Here is a 19,313-nt window from a genome sequence, read left to right on the forward strand (position 1 = left end):
TGAACATTGGGGTTGCAGGTGCAGGACTATATTTTTTTTATATCTAGAATTTCTATTTGGTTCTTTTCCCATATCTGCCTTCTATTTTTCAGCATCCTATTTCTTATGCTCTGTGTGGCTTTGCTACGTTGTTACTCATTCAAGTTGTGTTGATGTTAGCACAACTTTTTCCTCATTCACTTCTTGATCGTCCAGTGCTTTATAATTAGGCACTGCTTTTCCTGTCATGTAGTTAATTCATCTCTTCTGCCCCACTTTTATTTGGCTAATGCCTTTTGCAGAGGGTCTTCCTGAGTCGGGAGAGCTCTGTCCCAAGTCAGAGACTAAGTTGGAGGAGAGTGGCCTCTCTTACGAACCCTGATGTTCTGATTTCCTGATCGTTTACCCACTAGCCCTTCTGATCTTACAGCCACAGTGAGTCCTGCTATGCAAAGGGTTCTTCCTTATCTTCCCCAAGTTCTTTAGTCTGAATTAAAGTCCATCTCTTCCCACCTTGTAATTAAAAAAAAAAAATCACCGATTAAGCACGTATTATTCACCAGACACTCAATGTCAGAGAGCTAGTAAGTTACTCAGCAGGCAGAAAATTCAGAAACAGAGATTGTATTAAGCATTCCAGTCCCAGCCTGGCCACATGAGTAAAACTGTGCAAATTAATTAGGTCTTTCTCAGCTCAGCTTCTGTGATAGAATCTGGAGATCTCAAACATGCCTCCCAGAATTGTCATTTGGAAGCTCTGTTCGCACTCTGAAATTGTTTTCAGTCGAAAGTGAAATGAGGAGGCTGCATAATGACAAGGACCTCAGTAGGGCATTGTGTGGAGGCGACAGGATCTTTTATGAATGCGAGCAAGGCTTAAAGGGCTGTCAGATTTGTAAAAGCAATAAATCAAAAGTATTCCAGACAGTGGCTGTTACTGGGGCAAAGCTCACGTAACATGCGTGATACACTTACTCCTCTTATCAGGGATACGTATATTTAACAAGATGTTGAATGAATCCTGAGTGCCAAAGGTTGTGAAATATGGAAACTTCCTGTAGACTTACTTGCATGCTACCAGCTATAGCCTTGGTGTTTGGGGAGATAAGACAACAGATAGTGGACCACCATTTGTTTTAAAGTGGTTTGAAAAGCCGGGTGCTTTGTATTTTAGGCTATTGCAAAAAAAAAAAAACCAGCCTCAAGTTCAGTAGAAATTCTGGGAGGGCGCCGGAAGCTCACTCTCCCAACCCTTGAGTCGCGCTGATCGGATAGATAACTGTGGCTTGCACTCAACAACCCGCTTTTGTTTGTTTCGCCTCCTTCTGTCGTGAGGACGTGTCCTGTCCACACAGTTAAACCAACAGAGAGCCCGACAGTCTTGGTTACATTATTTTGTGCTGTTTGTCAACAAGGGCGGTCCTGGCTTTCATTCAGCCATGAACAGACAGACTGCTTTCTGTGTCAGAGGAGGGAAGGGAAATCTGATGGACAAGGTGGTTAGCCGTGTTGGTTGGCTTTGAGGCAGACGCTGTATTTGAACCAGTCTTTGGCCGAGGTTTTGAGATGTTTCCTGAATGACTTCCAGGTGGCCTCAGCCCATGTATGCAAATGAGCCTGTTCATTTATAGTAGTGACTCTGTTTCGCTTGCCTTTTTTTTTTTCCCTCTTACTGATGGTAGTGGACGCCATGGATTGTTGGCTGGTGGATATGGCTCTTGACTATCCAGAAAGTGAGACCGTTCTGGGTTCTGGAGGCTGCTTTCTTTGTGACTTTGGATATGTCTTTTATGCTGTTTGGACCTGAGGTTTTTCCATAGTTGAAATTGGGTAGTTTATTTAGAATTATAAAATCACGGCCCTTCGGAACTTCTAAGGGCCCTTAGATATCAATACAGATGATGAAATTGAAGCCGCTCACACAGTGGCCGGACCAGGTCTAGAACGCAGTCCCCTGAGCGCACGCTGCCTCACCTCATCCTGCAGAATCTGGGTGAGTGAGAAGCTGAAGTGGCCGGGTCGAGTGGAGAAAGCCCAGGCTTTGGGCTTGGGCAGCCCTGGTGCTGTGACTCGGTTACCTTTGTGAAGGTGGGCAGGCTTCTTCGTCTCCTGAGCCTGCTTCTCACCTGTGAAAGCTGGATAACCTTATGTCATAGGTTGTTAGGAAAGTGAGGGATTTTTTAACATGTGCTTGTGTAAAGTCTGTAAACCCAGAGACTCGAGCCTGCACTCCACCTTCAGGGCGGCCCCAGATGCCTGCCTCCTGGGCAAGGAGAAGCTGACACTTGGATTCATGCCAATGACCTGGTACCAGCCTGCTTTCCAGTCGCCCCCGGTGGCTGATGGGGGAGCGGAGGTGAGGGAGGCTGTGACAGTTTCCCTTGTCTTTCCCGGGCAGCCATCTACCACACCTGCGAGGCCTCCAGCTTCCAGTGCCACAAGGGGCACTGCATCCCCCGGCGGTGGGCGTGTGACGGTGACATGGATTGCCAGGATGGCTCTGACGAGGACCCAGTCAACTGCGGTAAATACGTATGCTTTGGCCCCCCACCCGGAGCTTCTCCCGTGTCTGCTGTTCAGGGAAAGAGGCAGCCGATGGACCAGGAGATGGGAGGGAGTCCCGCTCTGCCTGGGTGCCCACCCTGACCGCCAGCCAGCCCACACGTCCGTGCGCCCCTTCCCTGCCCCGTGGACCCTGTGTTTTGTGGTCTTGATTCTTGGGCGAGCAGGTTGCGTCACTGCTTGTCCATAACAACTTTGAAGAAAAGAAACAGAAACCCGCTAACCCTCCCAGGGCACTACATACGGTCACACTGCCAGTACTCTGCTAGGAATTAGCCAGCAGTTCCCGTATAAGTGGTGTATTTTACGGCTAAGAGGTCTCTGTTTTGGTCCTTTGGGAAAATGGCTTACCACTTGTAAGGAAGAACTTTTTCGGTATAATTGATTTTTAAAAGAATTCTGAGGGAGTCGGTCACCTTCACAATAGAAGTTAACCACAGAATAGCTGCTACACACACACAGCATATAAAATGCTTTTCCACACTGAATTTTTAAAAAATTATTTATTTATTTATTATTGTTTTTTGTGGGGGAGGGAGGTAATTAGGTTTATTTCTATTTATTCAAATATTTTTTAAAAACTTCATGTATTTTACAATATATTATTTAAACTGAAGTATAGTTGATGTACAATATTTATGTTACAAGTATACAATATAGTGATTCACAGTTTTTAAAGGTTAGGGTATAGTTATTATTAATTCCTGGCTATATTCCTCCATGTCTTCAGCAAACTGGAGGCGCTCTGGACCATGGACTTTTGGGATTTTGAGGGTTAGGGGGTCACATCACATAGGCATGATCCATGTCTAACTCAGTCTTGACCTCTCCCCTCTTCCAGGAGGGTGGGAGGTGGGGTGGAGAGCTCCAAGCTTCTAATCCTGGCATGGTTTCTCTGGTGACCAGTCCCCCTCCTAACAGTGTCCAGGAGTCACCTCATTAGAACAAAAGACTCTCCTGTCACCCAGAAAGTTATAAGGTTTCTAGGAGCTTTATGCCTGTAACCAAGGGTGGAGACCAATAGACACACTTGCTGTTGTTTCATACCGTGCATCCCTCATGTTCGCGGAGCTGTGGTCATTGTCTACGTGTTGTTCCATACTCTGCTCCTTTCACGACACAGTATTGGGCAAAGACTTTCCCGCGTGTCTGTGTGTTGCTGTAGTTAGCTTTCTCACGGCAGGTGCGTATTCTCTTTGTATTGTTCTTAGTTTACTTGGTCACTTCCTGGTCGGGCAGTTGGGTAATTTCAGTTTTACACTGTTCTGCATAGTAAAGCTATTCATGTCCTTGGAAATGAAGGCTTAGTTTTCCTTTGAGATACTTCCTGGGGTTCGTTCTTCAGTATAGACATGCTGGATCAAAGGTTCTGCTCAGTCTTCATGATTCTTGTTAGGTGTATACAGATTTCATTTCCAAGTGATTATACCGAGAGGATCTCCTTCAGCACCAGAGTGTATGTTTCCCCGGGTCTTCCTTGATTGTACATTTTAGGTGTTTTCACTAACTGAGTGAGTGGAAGTTTGTCTCGTGTAGTATACATGTTATTTATACTTTTGAGAAACCTTTTTATACTGAGTGACAGTGACTGTTTCCCCAACTCACGGCACCCATTTACTGTTCTTGACGTTTTTTGGATAGTCTTCCAGAAATGATGACTTTTTACAGGATTAAAACACATTTTCTTGCCTTATACCTCATCTTCCTGGAGCTTTTCTGCCAGGAGTTGGGTTTGCAACTGACCTGCTAGAGTGATTTTTAAGCGTAATGTCCGGCAGTAGTTTCCTGCTCAGGAGAAAGGGTGACCCGGTGTTCAGGATTCTGTGCTAAGTATGAGACCTAAGATTCTTAACATTTCTGGGACAAACTTCCTCCAAAAGGGCTTTGGTTTAGAATTCCTGAAGAATTAAGATGGTGAGTGATTTCAGAGAGCTTTAAAAAAAATCAGGGTTTATAATCGGAATTCATATTTTTCTTTTTTCTACCCACTTCTACTTTTCTTTAAAAAAATAGTTTTTTGAGTAGGTAACACAGTCACATAGTTCAAAATGGAAAAAGTATATAAAGGTAAACAGTAAATGGTTTTCTCCCCATCTGCCCAGCGCTCCCACATTGTGGTCCTCTCCTTTCAGAATATTTTTGTGCGTATGTACAAATATTAATATACTACGTACTCTTGCCCTGTTTTACACAAGTAGTATGCTACGCACGTTGTTTTGTACTTTGTTTTTTCCCACCTATCACGTGTCCTATATTGAGGACGTGTTTTTACAGAGTGCTTCCTGGATCCCTTTGTAACAGTCTAGCGTTCTAGTGCACGGTAATTTATTACACAGCCCCCCATTGATGGATAGATATGTAGGTGGTTTTCAGTCTGTTACAGACAGTGTTGCAGTGAATAACCTCGGACCTCCATTATTTTACAGTTGCTTAGGTAGATTGCCTTTCTAACGCGCCATTGCTGGGTCCCACTGTGTACCCACTGGCGACTGTGATAGCTGTTGACTAATTGTGCCTGTGGGTGTGGTACACATTTAAGCGTCCCCCATAATGGACATGAGTGTCTGCCTGTTTCCTTATCCTTCTTATTGAAATGCATTTCAGAGAAGAAGTGCAATGGATTCCGCTGCCCGAATGGCACCTGCATCCCGTCCAGCAAACACTGCGACGGTCTGCACGACTGCTCCGACGGCTCCGACGAGCAGCACTGCGGTGAGGCCCTGCCACCGGGAGGCACCTGGCCGTGGTGGGGGGACCAGCACACACTGGACTACACCCTTTCACTTCCTCAGTACCTGCTTGCGGTTAGGTGACCCTGGGTGCTTGACTGGGACTCCGAGAGGCTGGCCACAGCAGGGAGGCTTGGTGTGGGTGAAGGAGAGCAAGGAGAAGGGGTATGTGGCCAGCGATGGTGGAATTAGGGCACGGTTAGTGGTCACCACTGTTCGGTTGCTGTGTGTCCTATGAACCGACCCACGGTTTTGACCCGGACACTTATTTCTCCCACTTTATTCTTTTGACCAGTGTTGCTCATTATCACTCGGGTAGCATCTTCAGGCCGGGTGACCCTTTCTGTCCCGTTTTCTTTAGACCCAGAAAGGTGGTTGCGAGTCAGTGACACTCACCTTGAGAACAGCAGGCTGGAGACCCCGGGGCGGGTCGGAAGGTGTCTTCTCTCGGGTCCTCGCGCGGCATTGTCTCCGTGTCTGCATCTCTGGTGCCTCTTCTTCTGAGGACACCCGTCCTGCTGATCTTTTTATCCTTATTTATCTCCGTTAACCCTGATTATGTCTTTAAAGGCCCTGTCTCCAGATACACAGCATATAAGCCGGGGGCAGGCACAGTTCAGTCCATGACACTGGCCCTTCGTAGAAGTTTGCCGACCCCCGTATTGGAGAGTCAGCATTATTTTAAGAGTGATAAGATCAGGGAGTTGACGTCAGACAGCTCTGGGCGTCCGTTTTGGCTTTACCGTCATCAGCTGTGTGCTCTGGGCGACATACTTGATGCCACCTTCCATCCCCCGTGCCCCGCTTAGAGAACAGGACAATAAAACCTCTCCTGCTGCTGTCCTGGGGGCTTAACGATGTGCTTCTGCGTCAGGTGCTTTAGCTCAGGGTTTGGCACACAGCACGCCTCAGCGACGGTGCCCGTTAGCTGCTGCCTCCTGAATGTGCGTCAGGCCAGGGTGCACCCTCCCAGGGCCTGCGAGGCCCCCAGCCCCAGATGCTTACGGCCTCTTCTCCTTGCCGTTCCCTTCCAGAGCCCCTCTGCACTCGCTTCATGGACTTTGTGTGTAAGAACCGCCAGCAGTGCCTGTTCCACTCCATGGTGTGTGACGGCATCGTCCAGTGCCGCGACGGCTCAGATGAGGATGTGGCATTCGCCGGCTGCTGTGAGTGGGGCAGGGGGGTGGTCGCTCTCGGGCCCTGGGGAAACCAAGGGGGTGGGCCGCCTTGGTCCAGTTTACAGGTCTCCGTTGAGTGTCCAGTCTTGCCTTTTCTAAGGAAGACTCACATTTGCTGCTTCAGATGCATTCTTGTCAGCTCTTGGTGTCTGGATAAAAGAGAGGACAGAGGATGACCGAGATCTTGGCTCAGGTGTCACCTTCTCCCATAGACGCCCCGTCCCTGAGTGGCCCCCTTCCCTTGCTCCAGTGTCTTCACTGCACTGAGGTCCCCTGTGCACAATGATCTTGCAGCCCGCCTCCCCCGGCTGGAACGGGCGTGCGCACGTGGGCAGGTCCGTGTCTTGTTCGCCGCTGCAGCCCCGCCCCCCAAACTGCCCTGCGTGTGGCAGGTACTCGTATTAGCTCTCCCGGGCCGCCACAGCGGGCGCCCACAGGCCGGGGGCCTTAAACAACAGACAGGTGTTTTCTTGGTTCTGGAGCCTGGGAGTCTGAGGCCACACGTCGGCAGGGTCGCTTTGCGCTGAGGCCTCTCTCCCTGGCCTGGCGGTGGCTGTCCTCTCCCTGTGACCTCGCGTGGTCTTCCTGCTGCTCCTCTCTGGGCCCAACTTTACTTTCCTTGTAAGGACACCGGTCCTGTTAGGTGGGGCTCCACCCTCATGACCTTATTGCTGTGGAATTAACCCTTTAAAGACCTTTTCCCCAAATGCCACCGCATTCTGAGTGGCCGGGGCCAGGCCTTCAGCTGACTTCTGCTTTCAAGGACCCCGTCGGCCAGCCAGTCTCTCGGGGGAGGCCGTTTGTTCTCTCCTCTGGTTTACAAACAGCGTCGCTACTTTGAACTCTTCAGGACGGGAGTCACCTGGATTTTGTGATGTTTCTTCCTTCTCTAGCCCAAGGCCCCGAGTTCCACACGGTGTGTGATGAGCTCAGTTTCCAGTGTCAGAACGGAGTGTGCATCAGTATGATCTGGAAGTGCGACGGGACGGACGACTGCGGCGATGCCTCCGACGAGGCCAGCTGCGGTAAGGAGACCGCGCTCTGCCACGCTCAGCCCCATCTTCGGTTCCACGGCGCCTGTGGTTCGGGGGGGCGCTCGGCCCCCTCCCACGCCGGCTTGACCTTCTCCCTCCTCAGCCGTGGTTCCTGCCCACTCTTGAGTCTGCATGAGAGGAATTGAGTCTTAAAGCAGAAACATGCCCCCTAGCAGGTGTCAGGGGGGTTTCTTCCATTTCCTTTTCTTTCCCTTGTGGGGAAGTTCACGTTATGTATAAGGAATACGGTAGGAGAATTATGCTAAGAATTTTGGAGTGTTCCCCCCTCCCCACTAATGGTTACAGAGGCCACGAGGAAATAGAGTCACTGTCACCCTCCAGTTATCATCACTAGTTTGGTCTTCCCTTTGGTCAAGTGTCAGGATAGAAACTCAGGCATTGTTTGCAAGCTGTAGAAACGTGGGTCAGGGAACATGGTTTGGGATCCAGGAGGGTGGGCTTTGGTCGAGTTTGTGGATACGGCTTTTGTCTCCCTCTGGGTCCCAGAATCTGCCTGATCTTTCTCTGGGAGTGTCACATGGGCTGCCCCAGGACTCTGGTGCGTGTCCTCGGAGCTCTGTGTTTACACCCGGGCAGGTCAGACGACTGACCAGCCGTGTGGTTTGCCTCCCCAGAAAACCCCACGGAGACCCCAAACTGCTCCCGCTACTTCCAGTTCCAGTGTGAGAATGGCCGCTGCATCCCCAGCAGGTGGAAGTGTGACCGGGAGAACGACTGCGGGGACTGGTCTGACGAGAAGGACTGCGGAGGTGAGGGTCCCGGGCCAGCCCCGCAGCTGGAACACACTGGAGTCTTCCCACCCATCCCCACGGCATTCAGCGAGTCTCCAGTGCCTGGCTTAGGCAGTGATTTGGGTGGGGGGTAACTCTGAGTGCATTTTACTCCCCCTCCCATTGGGAAATCAGTGCAGTTGGTCCCTCCTGTCCCCAGGGGCCTGCTTTCCAAGGCACAGGGGCTCCTCTGAGTGAGTGTGGTCTGCAGATGTGCAGACCTGCAGCTCCCTGTTAGAAGTGCCATCTTTGATTCCATTGGAGGCCTCCCATGGGGTCTGTATTTTGACAGGGTCTCTGGGTGATGTGTGTTGTGATACATTTACGTGTGCGTGACACGTGCCAGGGGCACACCTTTCCTTTCTGGTGATCTCCTGTCTGAGCCGCGTCTCGGGGTGGTGGCGCTGGAGTTAACCACAGCAGTGTTCGGCCTCGGTAGGCCTTCTCCTACCCGCCCTCTGCATTCTGAGTCTCCTTTCTTCCACCAGCCTGCGTGAGACCCTGTGAAAGCAAACTCATCTAGATATTGGCCCCAATCCAATATCACAGTAAAGTGAATCTGCCTCAGAAAAGGGGAAGGAATGCTGTCTGTTCTGACGCCCCCTCATAAATGACTTTTAGTTGAGCCGCTGTCCAGAGCTGGGCCTGACACTGGCCTCCCCGGGCTGGTGCCGCTAACCCTGGGACGCGCGTACTGGGGTTCGGTCACGTTTTGGTCTGAGATCCGCGATGCTCCTTGTAACATCTTGGGTTTCCTTGCTTGGTGTTTTCCCCAGATTCACATATCCTTCCCTCCCCTACGCCCGGGCCCTCCACGTGTCTGCCCAATTACTTCCGCTGCAGCAGCGGGGCCTGTGTGATGGACAGCTGGGTGTGCGACGGGTACCGAGACTGCGCAGACGGCTCGGACGAGGAAGCCTGCCCCTCCCCCGGTGAGTCCCGGCGTCGGCCCTGCCCCGTGGCACCTGCTTTATGGAGAGGACCTTTGGGTCCTGCCTTCTGGGACCCCACTCTGTGGCCAGACCGCTTCTCACCCCCAGAGCAGGGAGACCCCTGGGAACTCAGAACTGCATGTCTCTCACTGCCGTCTGGTCTTCCTGCAAGAGAAGGCCGGCCACCCTGCTTTCCCCCCCGTCTTTCGCTGCCTCTCCTTTGCTTCCTCCCCACAGGAAGTTACAGTGGGAATTACAGGGAGGTGTCAGTGTGTGTATTACACTCTCGGGGGCAGAGCCCAAGTCTGCTGGCTGGTTGGCTGGCATCCTGCTAAACGAAGGGTAAGCACTGCCATCTAGTGGCCGGACGCAGGGAGGCACGTGGAGGTCTGCGCAGTGGCCATTGCTGGAGCCGCAGTAACTGGGGAGACCCCGCCAGGGCACGCCCTTAATCCCCGGTAGAGCTGTCCCCTTTCCTCAGCAGGTTTGCATTTCAAACTCAGTTATAATAAGACAATAGATGATCATTTGCTATAGTTTCCATAACTTTTTTTTAGCAAACCTCTAAGTCAGCAGTCTGATTTTTCTCCTTTAAGACTGTTTCCATCCCATCTCTTCCCTGTTTAAAATCGCCACCGGTTTCCTCGTGTCCTTTTGTCCAGAGGACAAACCCTAACCCTAGAGTCCTATTTTCAAGGCCCTGTTTGAGCTGCCCCTTCTTGCCTGCCTTTGCTTCTCTCTTCTGCCAAGCGGGGCTCCTCACGCACTCTGGACAGACCTGCTTCTTCTCGGCTTAGATGCCCCCAGCAGGCTGTTATCAGAACCCTCTGCAGCTGTCAGCTGCTCTAAGCGCTGTTCCCTTTCCCCGTCTCACCGACCAGGAGACAGAGAGTTTGGAGACTTCATCTGTGCTCCTGCAACTACACGGCGTAGACTCAGGCTCGAACCCAAGTCCTTCTGGTTCCTCTGAGCGTGGCCTTCTTTTTATTCACTGCTCTTTTAGTTTTTAATAACATTTCCCCTAATTAGAAAGGGGGCACATGTTTATTACAGAAAATTTAGAAAATAAAAAAGAGGTATAATAAAAATTTTAATTTCCTGTTCTTTCACTTCCCAGAGAAACTGCTTTCACATTTTTGGATATCGCCTAGTTAATATGTTTCCGCTGCATTGATTTCTTTATATATTTTTTTATAAATTTGGAATAATACTATCTATAGCTTTATATCCTGCCTTCAGAAATTTGAGGACGTTATTCCATTGTCACCAAGCAGCTCTTGGGAAATCCAAGGCCATTTTGATTTGTATTTTTTATAGGTAACCTGTTCTAACTCTCTGGAAGTTTGTAGATTCTTCCTTTTGATGCCAGTGTTTAAAAATTTCACAGTGATACACTTCCCATCCAATGTTTGGACATGAGGGGCTCTTTCATTCTGGAAATTTATTTATTTTAGTTTTGGAAATTTTTCTTGAAATATCCCATTAATATCTTCTTCTCTGTCTTCTTTTTCTTCCTGGAACTCTTGTCGTTTATATATGAGATCCTCTGATCTGGTCCTCTTACTTTTTTAAAACTTAAAAAAATTTTTTTCTTTCATCTCTTACTTTTTCTACTTTCTGAACAATTTGCTCAACTCTGTCTTCCAACGCTTCAACTAAGTTTTCCATTTCATTTACTGTGGTTTTAACTGTTATAGCATTACAATTTTTAGTACTGTTCCTTTTTTGTGACATCTGGTTGTTTTTTTCATAGATAAATGTTTATTCTTTCTTTCTCAGCATATCAAAGGTATTTATTTTTGAAGTTTTCTTCTTATAAAGTCTCTGTTTCCTCCAGATTTCCTTTTTTGGAGGGAAAGTTAGGGCCTGCATTGGTTTCTGTTTTTCATGTCACAGGTTTTCCTCAGAGAATCCTGGGTTGCTTCTTGTGTTTAAGGGACTTTAAAACGCTAAGAAGTACTGCACACATGGGTGGGCTTGTTAGCCTGGAGTCTCATGGTTGGGCTCTTTGTCTCTGAGAGTGATCAGTTTGCCTAGAGAAGATTTTTATAATCTCTGGCCTGGAGAGTAAGGGTCTTACTGCCAGGGTTCTTGAGGAAGATGGCAAGGACCTTCACATTCAGCAATTTTTAGTTTTTTGTTTTTTTTTTAAATTTTAAAATTTATTTATTTTATTGAAGTACAGTCAGTTACAATTTGTCAATTTCTGGTGTGCAGCATAATGTCCCAGTCATGCATATATATACATATGTTTGTTTTCATATTCTTTTTCATTAAAGGTTAGTATAAGATATTGAATACAGTTCCCTGTGCTGTACGGAAGAAATCTATTTTCTATCTATATAGTGGTTATCATTTGCAAATGTCAAACTCCCAAATTTATCCTTTCCCCCCCACTTTCTCCCAGTAACCATAAGATTGTTTACTATGCCTGCAAGTTTGTTTCTGTTTTGTAGATGAGTTCATTAGTGTTTTTTTTTCTTTTTCTTTTTTTAGATTCCACATATGAGTGATATCATATGGTATTTTTCTTTCTGTTTCTGGTTTACTTCACTTAGAATGATGATCTCCGGGTCCAACCATGCTGCTGCAAATGGCATTATTTTATTCTTTTTATGGCTGAGTAGTATTCCACTGCATAAATATACCACAGCTTTTTTATCCAGTCATCTATCAATGGCCATTTAGGTCAGCAACCTTTAGGTTTAATCCTGCCTTTTCAGTACAGTATTCTTGTTTGTTCACACCTCCCCCATCTTCTTTCGGGTGGTGGAAGGGCGGTCATCTCGTGGGGGGGGGGGTAGGGGAGGACCATAGGGTTCCAGCTGCTGCTTTAGCACCTCTCGGTCAGTCCCTTGTATAACCGTCCCCTCCTCTCTCCCAGCTAAGGGACACCATTGTCCAGCTTCTTGAGGGTTCTGTGGTGTTGCCCCTGTTCTTAGCTTTCTCCCCAGACAGTTTAGGGTAGAGTACAGCCTACTCTGGAATCTTTAGTCAGTCACCCCTGTCTGTCTTCTCCTTCCAGCTTCCAAAGTTTGGTAGCTTCCATCGCCTTCAGTGGGGTCCTGTGAGGGAGCCCGGGGAGAGGCCTGTGTCTCATCCGTCCATCTGCTATCTTAGCCAGAGCTCAAGTCTCTTGTCGGGTCCCCATCGTAATTCCTAAAGCACCGAAATCTCCAGTGCACCGAATTGGTTGCTGTTGCTGTCCAGCCCCGTCAGTACTAACAAGTGAACTTTGAATCTCTCTTCTCCAGCCAATGTCACTGCTGCCTCCACGCCCACCCAGCTGGGGCGGTGTGACCGGTTTGAGTTCGAGTGCCACCAGCCGAAGAAGTGTATCCCCAACTGGAGGCGCTGCGATGGCCACCGGGACTGCCAGGACGGCCAGGACGAGGCCAACTGTCGTGAGTCATGGGCAGGGCGCTGCCCCCGTGGGGGGACTTACAGGGAGCGTGGTATCTCGTTGCCTGCGCTTTGTTTCTCGCGATAATAATACTGGTGTTACCTCCGTTTTAGAGACAGGAAGAGTACGCTTCAAAGAGGATCACCTAGTCAGTAACAGATTGGGGCATTTATTCAGTATTTCTGGTACAAAATGTGGTCTTTTCATCATGCCGCATTGAGACCTCTTAGAGGGTGGAATACTCCAAAATGACAGAGAAATTAAATGAGGATTAGTGTAGAATTCTGCACTTACATTAAAAGAATGAACAAAGTGTCCCTTTGGGACATTAAAATAACAGGGCAGATTGATCCAACGCTTACCAAAATAATAGTACGAACATCTGAGCCAGTAAGTAACATCTAAGCCACAGTAAGAACATTAAACATAATTAACAAAGAGGAAATGAAATAGGACCTTCCTCCTGGGCAAGATTAATTCATTTATGAGTATTCTTTCAGTACGTTTCCTTAGCCTGTTTCCAATAGACCTTTACGTAAGAATGTTGCTTGGTTAAGGGTCTTAGATTCAAGACGTGCTCTGTCTACAGTATTCCTCAACCCATTAATCAGACAGCCCTGTCAACAAAGGAAATGAGATGAGTGTGACATGACTCTTAGAGAAGCTGGCCCCTGAAGGCCACTGCTTTCTGTTCCAAGTGCCCGTGAATCATTTGTTTAATAATCAGTTTAAGAATTTTCAGAGATTAATGACAACTTTATTCCCAGTTTCTAAATCCTGTTTTCTTCCTTTTAAAATATATGTTTCATAAAGAAATTTCAAACACCCTCCAGTGTTACTGCTCAGCTGTTGTTTGATTATATCTTGCCACATTCTTACCAAGAGGAAGAATAATTCTGTTTGCAGGTTTCCAAACAATCCCCTTCTGAGTGTAGAATCCTGTATGCTTCTTTGTAGTTTTTTATCACTATCTAAAATCACATTTTTGTTTACTTGTTTGCTGTTTCTCTCAATAGAACGTAAGCTCTTTGAGGGTAGGTCCTGTGTTTAACACATCACCATATCCTTAGCATCTTGAGCAGTAAGTAGCTGATTCATGGTAGGACCTCCATCAGTGTTCAGCGGATGGATGGGTGGGTAGATGGATGATGAGAAGGTGAAGAGGTGGGTAGATGGAGGGATGAATTCCATCTTAGGCTTCTGAGACTGTTCACTAGTGGTTCTCAAGCCCCTTCTAAATATTCTAATGCAGTTTATGTAACCAAACCCTCACTTCAAGCTTCTCAAGGCAAACCAGTTTTGGCTCAGCAAATAACAGAACTACATAATACAATGATTTTCCAGGAAATGGGGGATTATACTTTGTAAAAAAAAAAAAACTTCACAAGTGGTTTTGATATTTCCCTTCTCCCATTAAGAATGACCATATTAGAGAATTCTGTAAAAATAACTGAAGTCTGCCCCTCCATCCTAGAGACAGGCAGAGAAGTCTTAATCCTTCTTTCGTGTGGAAACTCATTAGTTGAGGGCAGTTGTTAGCGTATTTCGCTCCCACCTCCCTCTCGCAATCCCTGTATCTTTCCGTCTCTAGGAGAAAAATCCCAGGATCCTTGACCCATCCTTCTTGCCTGTTGTTGTCATGAGAACGTTATCCACTTTCTCTGCCTACATCTCAGAGTGTGGTTTTTGGAAGTGGATGCGGTGCTTCAGATGGGAAACGGGGTCACCTGTCCCTGTTCCAGAACACAAGTCCTCAGCACCGGCCACAGCTGATGAATCACCATGGAGCTTAGAAATACTGCAAGTGCTCAGTGTCATGAAGGTTTGGGGCAGGTCCAAGGAACCTGTGGTTTTCGAAGTCCCCCCAGAAGACTGTGAAGAACCACTCGTGCAGATTTTCTGCCCTCAAATAACCACCGTGGTTCACTGGCCTCTTCAGTCATTTCTTTCAGTGTCCGTGTAGTCACTGCATGGGACATTGTGGGCATGTCTGCATGCAGCAGGCAGCAAAAGCTAGAAGGGGCTTGCTTCTTAGTCCCAATGGGGAAATTAAAGTTTGAACTCAGGAAACCAGCGTAGAATCCTCAGTGTAAGATCTGGGAGAATGCAGGGGTTCAAGTGTGTGTTCGTTTTCTCCGGCCAGGATAACACACTGCCACAAACTTCGGGCCCTAAAAGAGCACACGTTTATTTCCTTACATTTCTGTAGGTCAGAAATGTGACCCACGTCTCACTGGCTGAAAACCGAGGTGAAGTCAGGGCTGCTTGCTCGGGAGGCCCCAGGGCAGAATCCGTTCCCTTTCGTTTTTCCAGCCTCCAGGGGCCTCCTTCCTCCATTTTCAAAGCTCACAACGTGCTGTCTCTCCGGTCCTTCTTTGGAACTCGCATCTTCATCTTTGACCGCAGCTGGGGAAGGGTCTCTGCTTTTATGGGCCCAGGTGATCAGATTGGGTCCCTGCCTGGATGACCCATGCTAAAGTCCTAAGTCAAGGTCTCTCACTCAGTCACATCTGCAAAGTCCCTTTTGCCATGTAAGCTCACTGTCACGTGCTCCGGGGATTAGGACGTGGGCTGCTTTGTAGTGAAGACGCAAGAGCAATGTTAGGTCCTCTTCACCGGTGGGGCTGGGTTCCGATAGAACCTTCCTGTCCGGGGTGGGGCAGGCAGGTGTGGGTGTCTAGACTGAAGGCCCCAGGTGCTGACTTGGGCCTGGCCCCGCCCACCTGGGGCAGCAGATTCGTTTTCTGTAGTCACCTCCTCTTCTTTTTTAGGATCATTTGCAATCACGTTGTCATTGCTTCCTTCTCAGAGCCCCTCGTGTAGTTTAAGTCTACTTTCCGAACTGGAGAGAGCATCAGATTATAGTTTATAGCCAGTGAGTTGTGTAACTCTTAATTTATCAATTGCTCTTTATTTGCATTTTTTCATTTTCTGTGAGATACGTTGCGGAGCTCTGCAGTTAAGGTACCACATACAGTAGACACGCCACTTACTCTTGTGATGCATCGTGTTGTCGTTAGTATTGCTCAAACCAGAAGGCAGAGTGTCCTTCTGGACTGCAGATGCACTAACAGGAGCAGAATAATTAGGAGAACGGGCGAGGAAGAGCGACGGTTTGTGGATGCCTGCTGTCAGCCGGGCATCACTCCAGGTGCCGGATCTCAGTGGATCCTTGCGGACACAGTAGGGATGGGATTGTCCCCCCAGTTTCATGTAGAGGACCAGCACTTGGGCACCACAAGCACACCTCAGAGATATTGCTGGTCTGTTCCAGAGCACCACAATACAGACAATATCACGATAAAGTGAGTCACACAAGTTTTTGTTTGTTTCCTGGTGCATATGAAAGTTACACTCACACAAAATTGTAGTCTGTTCAGTGTGCAATAGCATTAGGTCTAAAAAGCAATCTGCAGACCTTAATTTAAAAATATTTTATTGCTTGACACAACATTGTAAACTGACTGTATACTTAAATGAAGAAAAATATTTTATTGCTAAAAAAATGCTAAGCATCAGCTAAGCCTTCAGCGAGTCATAATTTTTTTTGCCGTAGTAACATCCGAAGATCGTTGATCACAGGTCACCATAATAAGATAATGATAATGGAAAGGTTTGAGATAGAGTGAGAATTACCAACGTGTGACATGGAAACACAAAGTGAGCAAATGCCGGGGGAAGGAAGGCACTGGCGGACTTGCTTGATGCAAACCCTTTGATTTGTAAGAAACACATTTATCCGCGAAGCGCAGTAAAAGGAGGTGTGCCCGCAGCAGACGGTTGGCTCCAGCGCTCGGAGCAGGATTCACACTCTGGTTCGTTGACTCCCGGGCTCTGGCTCTTGCTGGAGGCGTGTCCCCGTGGTTGACAGCAGACGAGGGTCTTTGGAAGCAGAAGCGGATTAGTTCGCTTTTCCTAAGCACGATCAGCCTTTGGTGACCGTGGCCCCCCACCCGTGTGCTGTGTTGCAGCCACGCGCGGCACCCTGATCTGCACCAGCTGGGAGTTCGGGTGTGAGGACGGCGAAGCCTGCATCGTGCTGTCCGAGCGCTGCGACGGCTTCCTGGACTGTTCAGACGAGAGTGACGAGCAGGCCTGCAGCGGTGAGTGCGGCCCCCCGAGGACCTGCCCGGGGAACCCCGAGGCAGAGCCCTTTGGAGCTTTCCCTCTATCTGCCCACTTTCTGGAGCACCAGGTGGGGTGAGGCTTGTCCTGCCTCCGCATCCCACCTCGTCCCGGGTCTTGTATGATTCCGTTTTTTTTTTTCAGTGGGGGGAGGTAATTAAGTTTATTTATTTTCAGAGGAGGTCTGGGGGTTGAACCCGGGACCTCATGCATGCTAGGTAAGCGCTCTACCCCTTGAGCTACACCCTGCCCCCTGGGAAAGGCGGGTCTTGGACTGGTTTCGGATGGCCATCCCTCAGGTGAGCCCGCAGTAGCCCTGCAAGCCTCAGGCTTTGGGGTGGAGTCAGCTCCGTCCTTCTGCCCAGAGTGCGTTTAGTCCCCACCTTGGGCTGCTCTAACTGAGTGGCTCACAAACAACAGGATCATATTTCTCCCAGTTTTGGAGGCTGGAAAGTCCAAGATCAAAGCAGCAGCAGATTAGGGGGAGGAGGTAGCTCAGTGGTAGAGTGCCTGCCTAGTATGCTCGAGGTCCCAGATTCAATCCCCAGCACCTCCACTTAAAAAATAAGTAAATAAATATTACCTCTTTCCCTAAAAAAAAAAAAAGGAGCAGCAGATTCGGTGTCTGTGAGGGCCACCTGCCTGGTTCATAGACAGCGTCTTCTTCATGTCCTCACCTGGTGCAGTGGGTGAGGGAGCTCTCTGTGGTCCCTCTTATGAGGACCGTAATCTCTACTGTGAGGGCTCCATCCTTCGGCCCTAGTGACCTCCCACGGGCCCCACCTCCTAATACCGTCACGCTGGGGCTGAGGTTTCAGCATGTGGATTTCGTGGACACAAACGGTCAGGCTGCAGCACTAATGGGAACCTGCTGCGACACCGTCCTTGGATTTGTAGCATTCTCTGCTGGGAAACAGGCTCTAATCAGTGCAGACAAGAAGGTGAAATGCAAGGGAAAATATGATTGGAAATTTAGGAGACCCTGGGAAAGACTAGTACAGGAAGGCTTGAACTTTTTTTTCCTGGAATGTCTTAAGGTGAGGATTGTGGCCTGACCATCTTGGTCACAGCAGGTCTGCCTGAAGTCAAGGAACCTCTTGGGTCCTTTGAAATCCAAGGATTTGTAAGAGACCACTTTCTCTTTTTCACCTTTCTCTCTCTCTAGATGAATTAAACGTATACAAGATACAGAATCTTCAGTGGACAGCTGACTTCTCTGGGGATGTCACTTTGACCTGGACACGGCCCAAGAAGATGCCCACTGCTTCCTGCGTGTACGTCGTCTACTACAGGTGGGTCCCATCTTTGCCCCCCCGGGAGGAGAAAATGATGTTCTTATTGCCACCGGATGTTCTGTAAACTCCGTGTGTGCCCAGAGCAGCTCTTTGTTGACTGGTTCAGACAGCTCAGCCTCCCCCTGCTGCTTTGGTGTGACAGTGTCTTTCTTCTGCTGGCCAGGGTGGTTGGAGACAGCATGTGGAAGACGGTGGAGACCCACAGCAATAAAACAAACACAGCATTAAAAGTGCTGAAGCCGGACACCACGTACCAGGTTAAAGTCCAAGTCCAGTGTCTGAGCAAGATGCACGGCACCAACGACTTCGTGACCCTGAGGACTCCGGAAGGATGTAAGTGTTTGCAGGTGCACGACCTTAGGTGGGATTTTCAGACAGTTTCCCAGGATGCTTCAGAGTGTGGGAACATAACTCCACGTGCCTCCTATGTAGAGAAGTTTTGTGGCTAGGTTTTATGGTCTCGGCTGAATTGTTGAATATTTATTCTCCTTATTATGTCACCTAATATTTTTTATTTTTTTTTTCAATATTCTTTTTTTTGGGGGGGGGGGATTAGATTTATTTATTTTTATTTAACGCAAGTACTGGGGATTGAACCCAGGACCTCGTGCATGCTAGGCATGCACTCGACCACTGAACTGTACCCTCCCACCTACTCTTTTTTTTAAACACAATTTTTTTTAAAAATATTGAAGCATAATTGGCCTACAACTATGTTAGTTCCAGGTGCACAGTATAATGATTCACTATTTCTTTATACAATGATCAGACATACTGTTTTCCTACCTTAAGAAGTTAATTTCAGATTCTGCCCCCCACTGCCCTCTTTTGCATTTCTTACCTAGTTTCTGCCTCTGTCTTCTGTCTCTAAATATTTCCCGGTAGTTGGTACCTAGGAGATCATCTTCCTTAACGTATGAGGCATGTCTGAAGTATCATACATTTTAAGGAAATTTACCAAAACTCCTGTGTCCCAGAGAGTTCCCTCCTTCCTCCCCCCTTCACAGCAGTTGACAGCCAGTGACTGCTTGTTCCCATGATCTTTGCTCCCAAGGTCTGGTGAGCTTCTCATTGGTAACTGGCATCAAACCGTGTTCACAGTCGGATTACAGTTGGAGATGTGAACGTGAACTCTTTATCTTAATGTGCACGCAGATGGTTACACATAAAGTATTTATAGTTATGTGTACGCACTCAGGGAAGTATTCACGCATGCATTTCCTTGCTGAGAAGGCCCAGAAAATCTTCAGTAGCCACGGGCCACCCCCCAACACTCAGATATGGG

The 19,313-nt window shown here is 48.2% G+C and overlaps 1 protein-coding gene across 4 annotated transcripts in view; it reads left to right on the forward strand.

The window, feature by feature from the left end:
- Positions 1-19,313, forward strand: part of SORL1 (sortilin related receptor 1) — a 147,168-nt gene that overhangs the window by 100,240 nt on the left and 27,615 nt on the right. For 3 of the 4 annotated variants that reach the window (XM_064482157.1, XM_064482158.1, XM_010990118.3), the window contains exons 26-35: positions 2,378-2,503; positions 5,146-5,253; positions 6,305-6,436; positions 7,342-7,473; positions 8,118-8,252; positions 9,050-9,205; positions 12,460-12,609; positions 16,580-16,711; positions 17,899-18,025; positions 18,192-18,361. In XM_064482157.1, coding sequence (XP_064338227.1) covers positions 2,378-2,503; positions 5,146-5,253; positions 6,305-6,436; positions 7,342-7,473; positions 8,118-8,252; positions 9,050-9,205; positions 12,460-12,609; positions 16,580-16,711; positions 17,899-18,025; positions 18,192-18,361 — 1,368 coding nt within the window. The remainder of the gene's footprint in view (positions 1-2,377; positions 2,504-5,145; positions 5,254-6,304; positions 6,437-7,341; positions 7,474-8,117; positions 8,253-9,049; positions 9,206-12,459; positions 12,610-16,579; positions 16,712-17,898; positions 18,026-18,191; positions 18,362-19,313) is intronic. The other variant, XM_064482159.1, reaches the window with a different exon arrangement.

The sequence above is a fragment of the Camelus dromedarius genome, chromosome 34 (assembly GCF_036321535.1).
Source record: "Camelus dromedarius isolate mCamDro1 chromosome 34, mCamDro1.pat, whole genome shotgun sequence".
Classification (NCBI taxonomy): Eukaryota; Metazoa; Chordata; class Mammalia; order Artiodactyla; family Camelidae; genus Camelus; species Camelus dromedarius.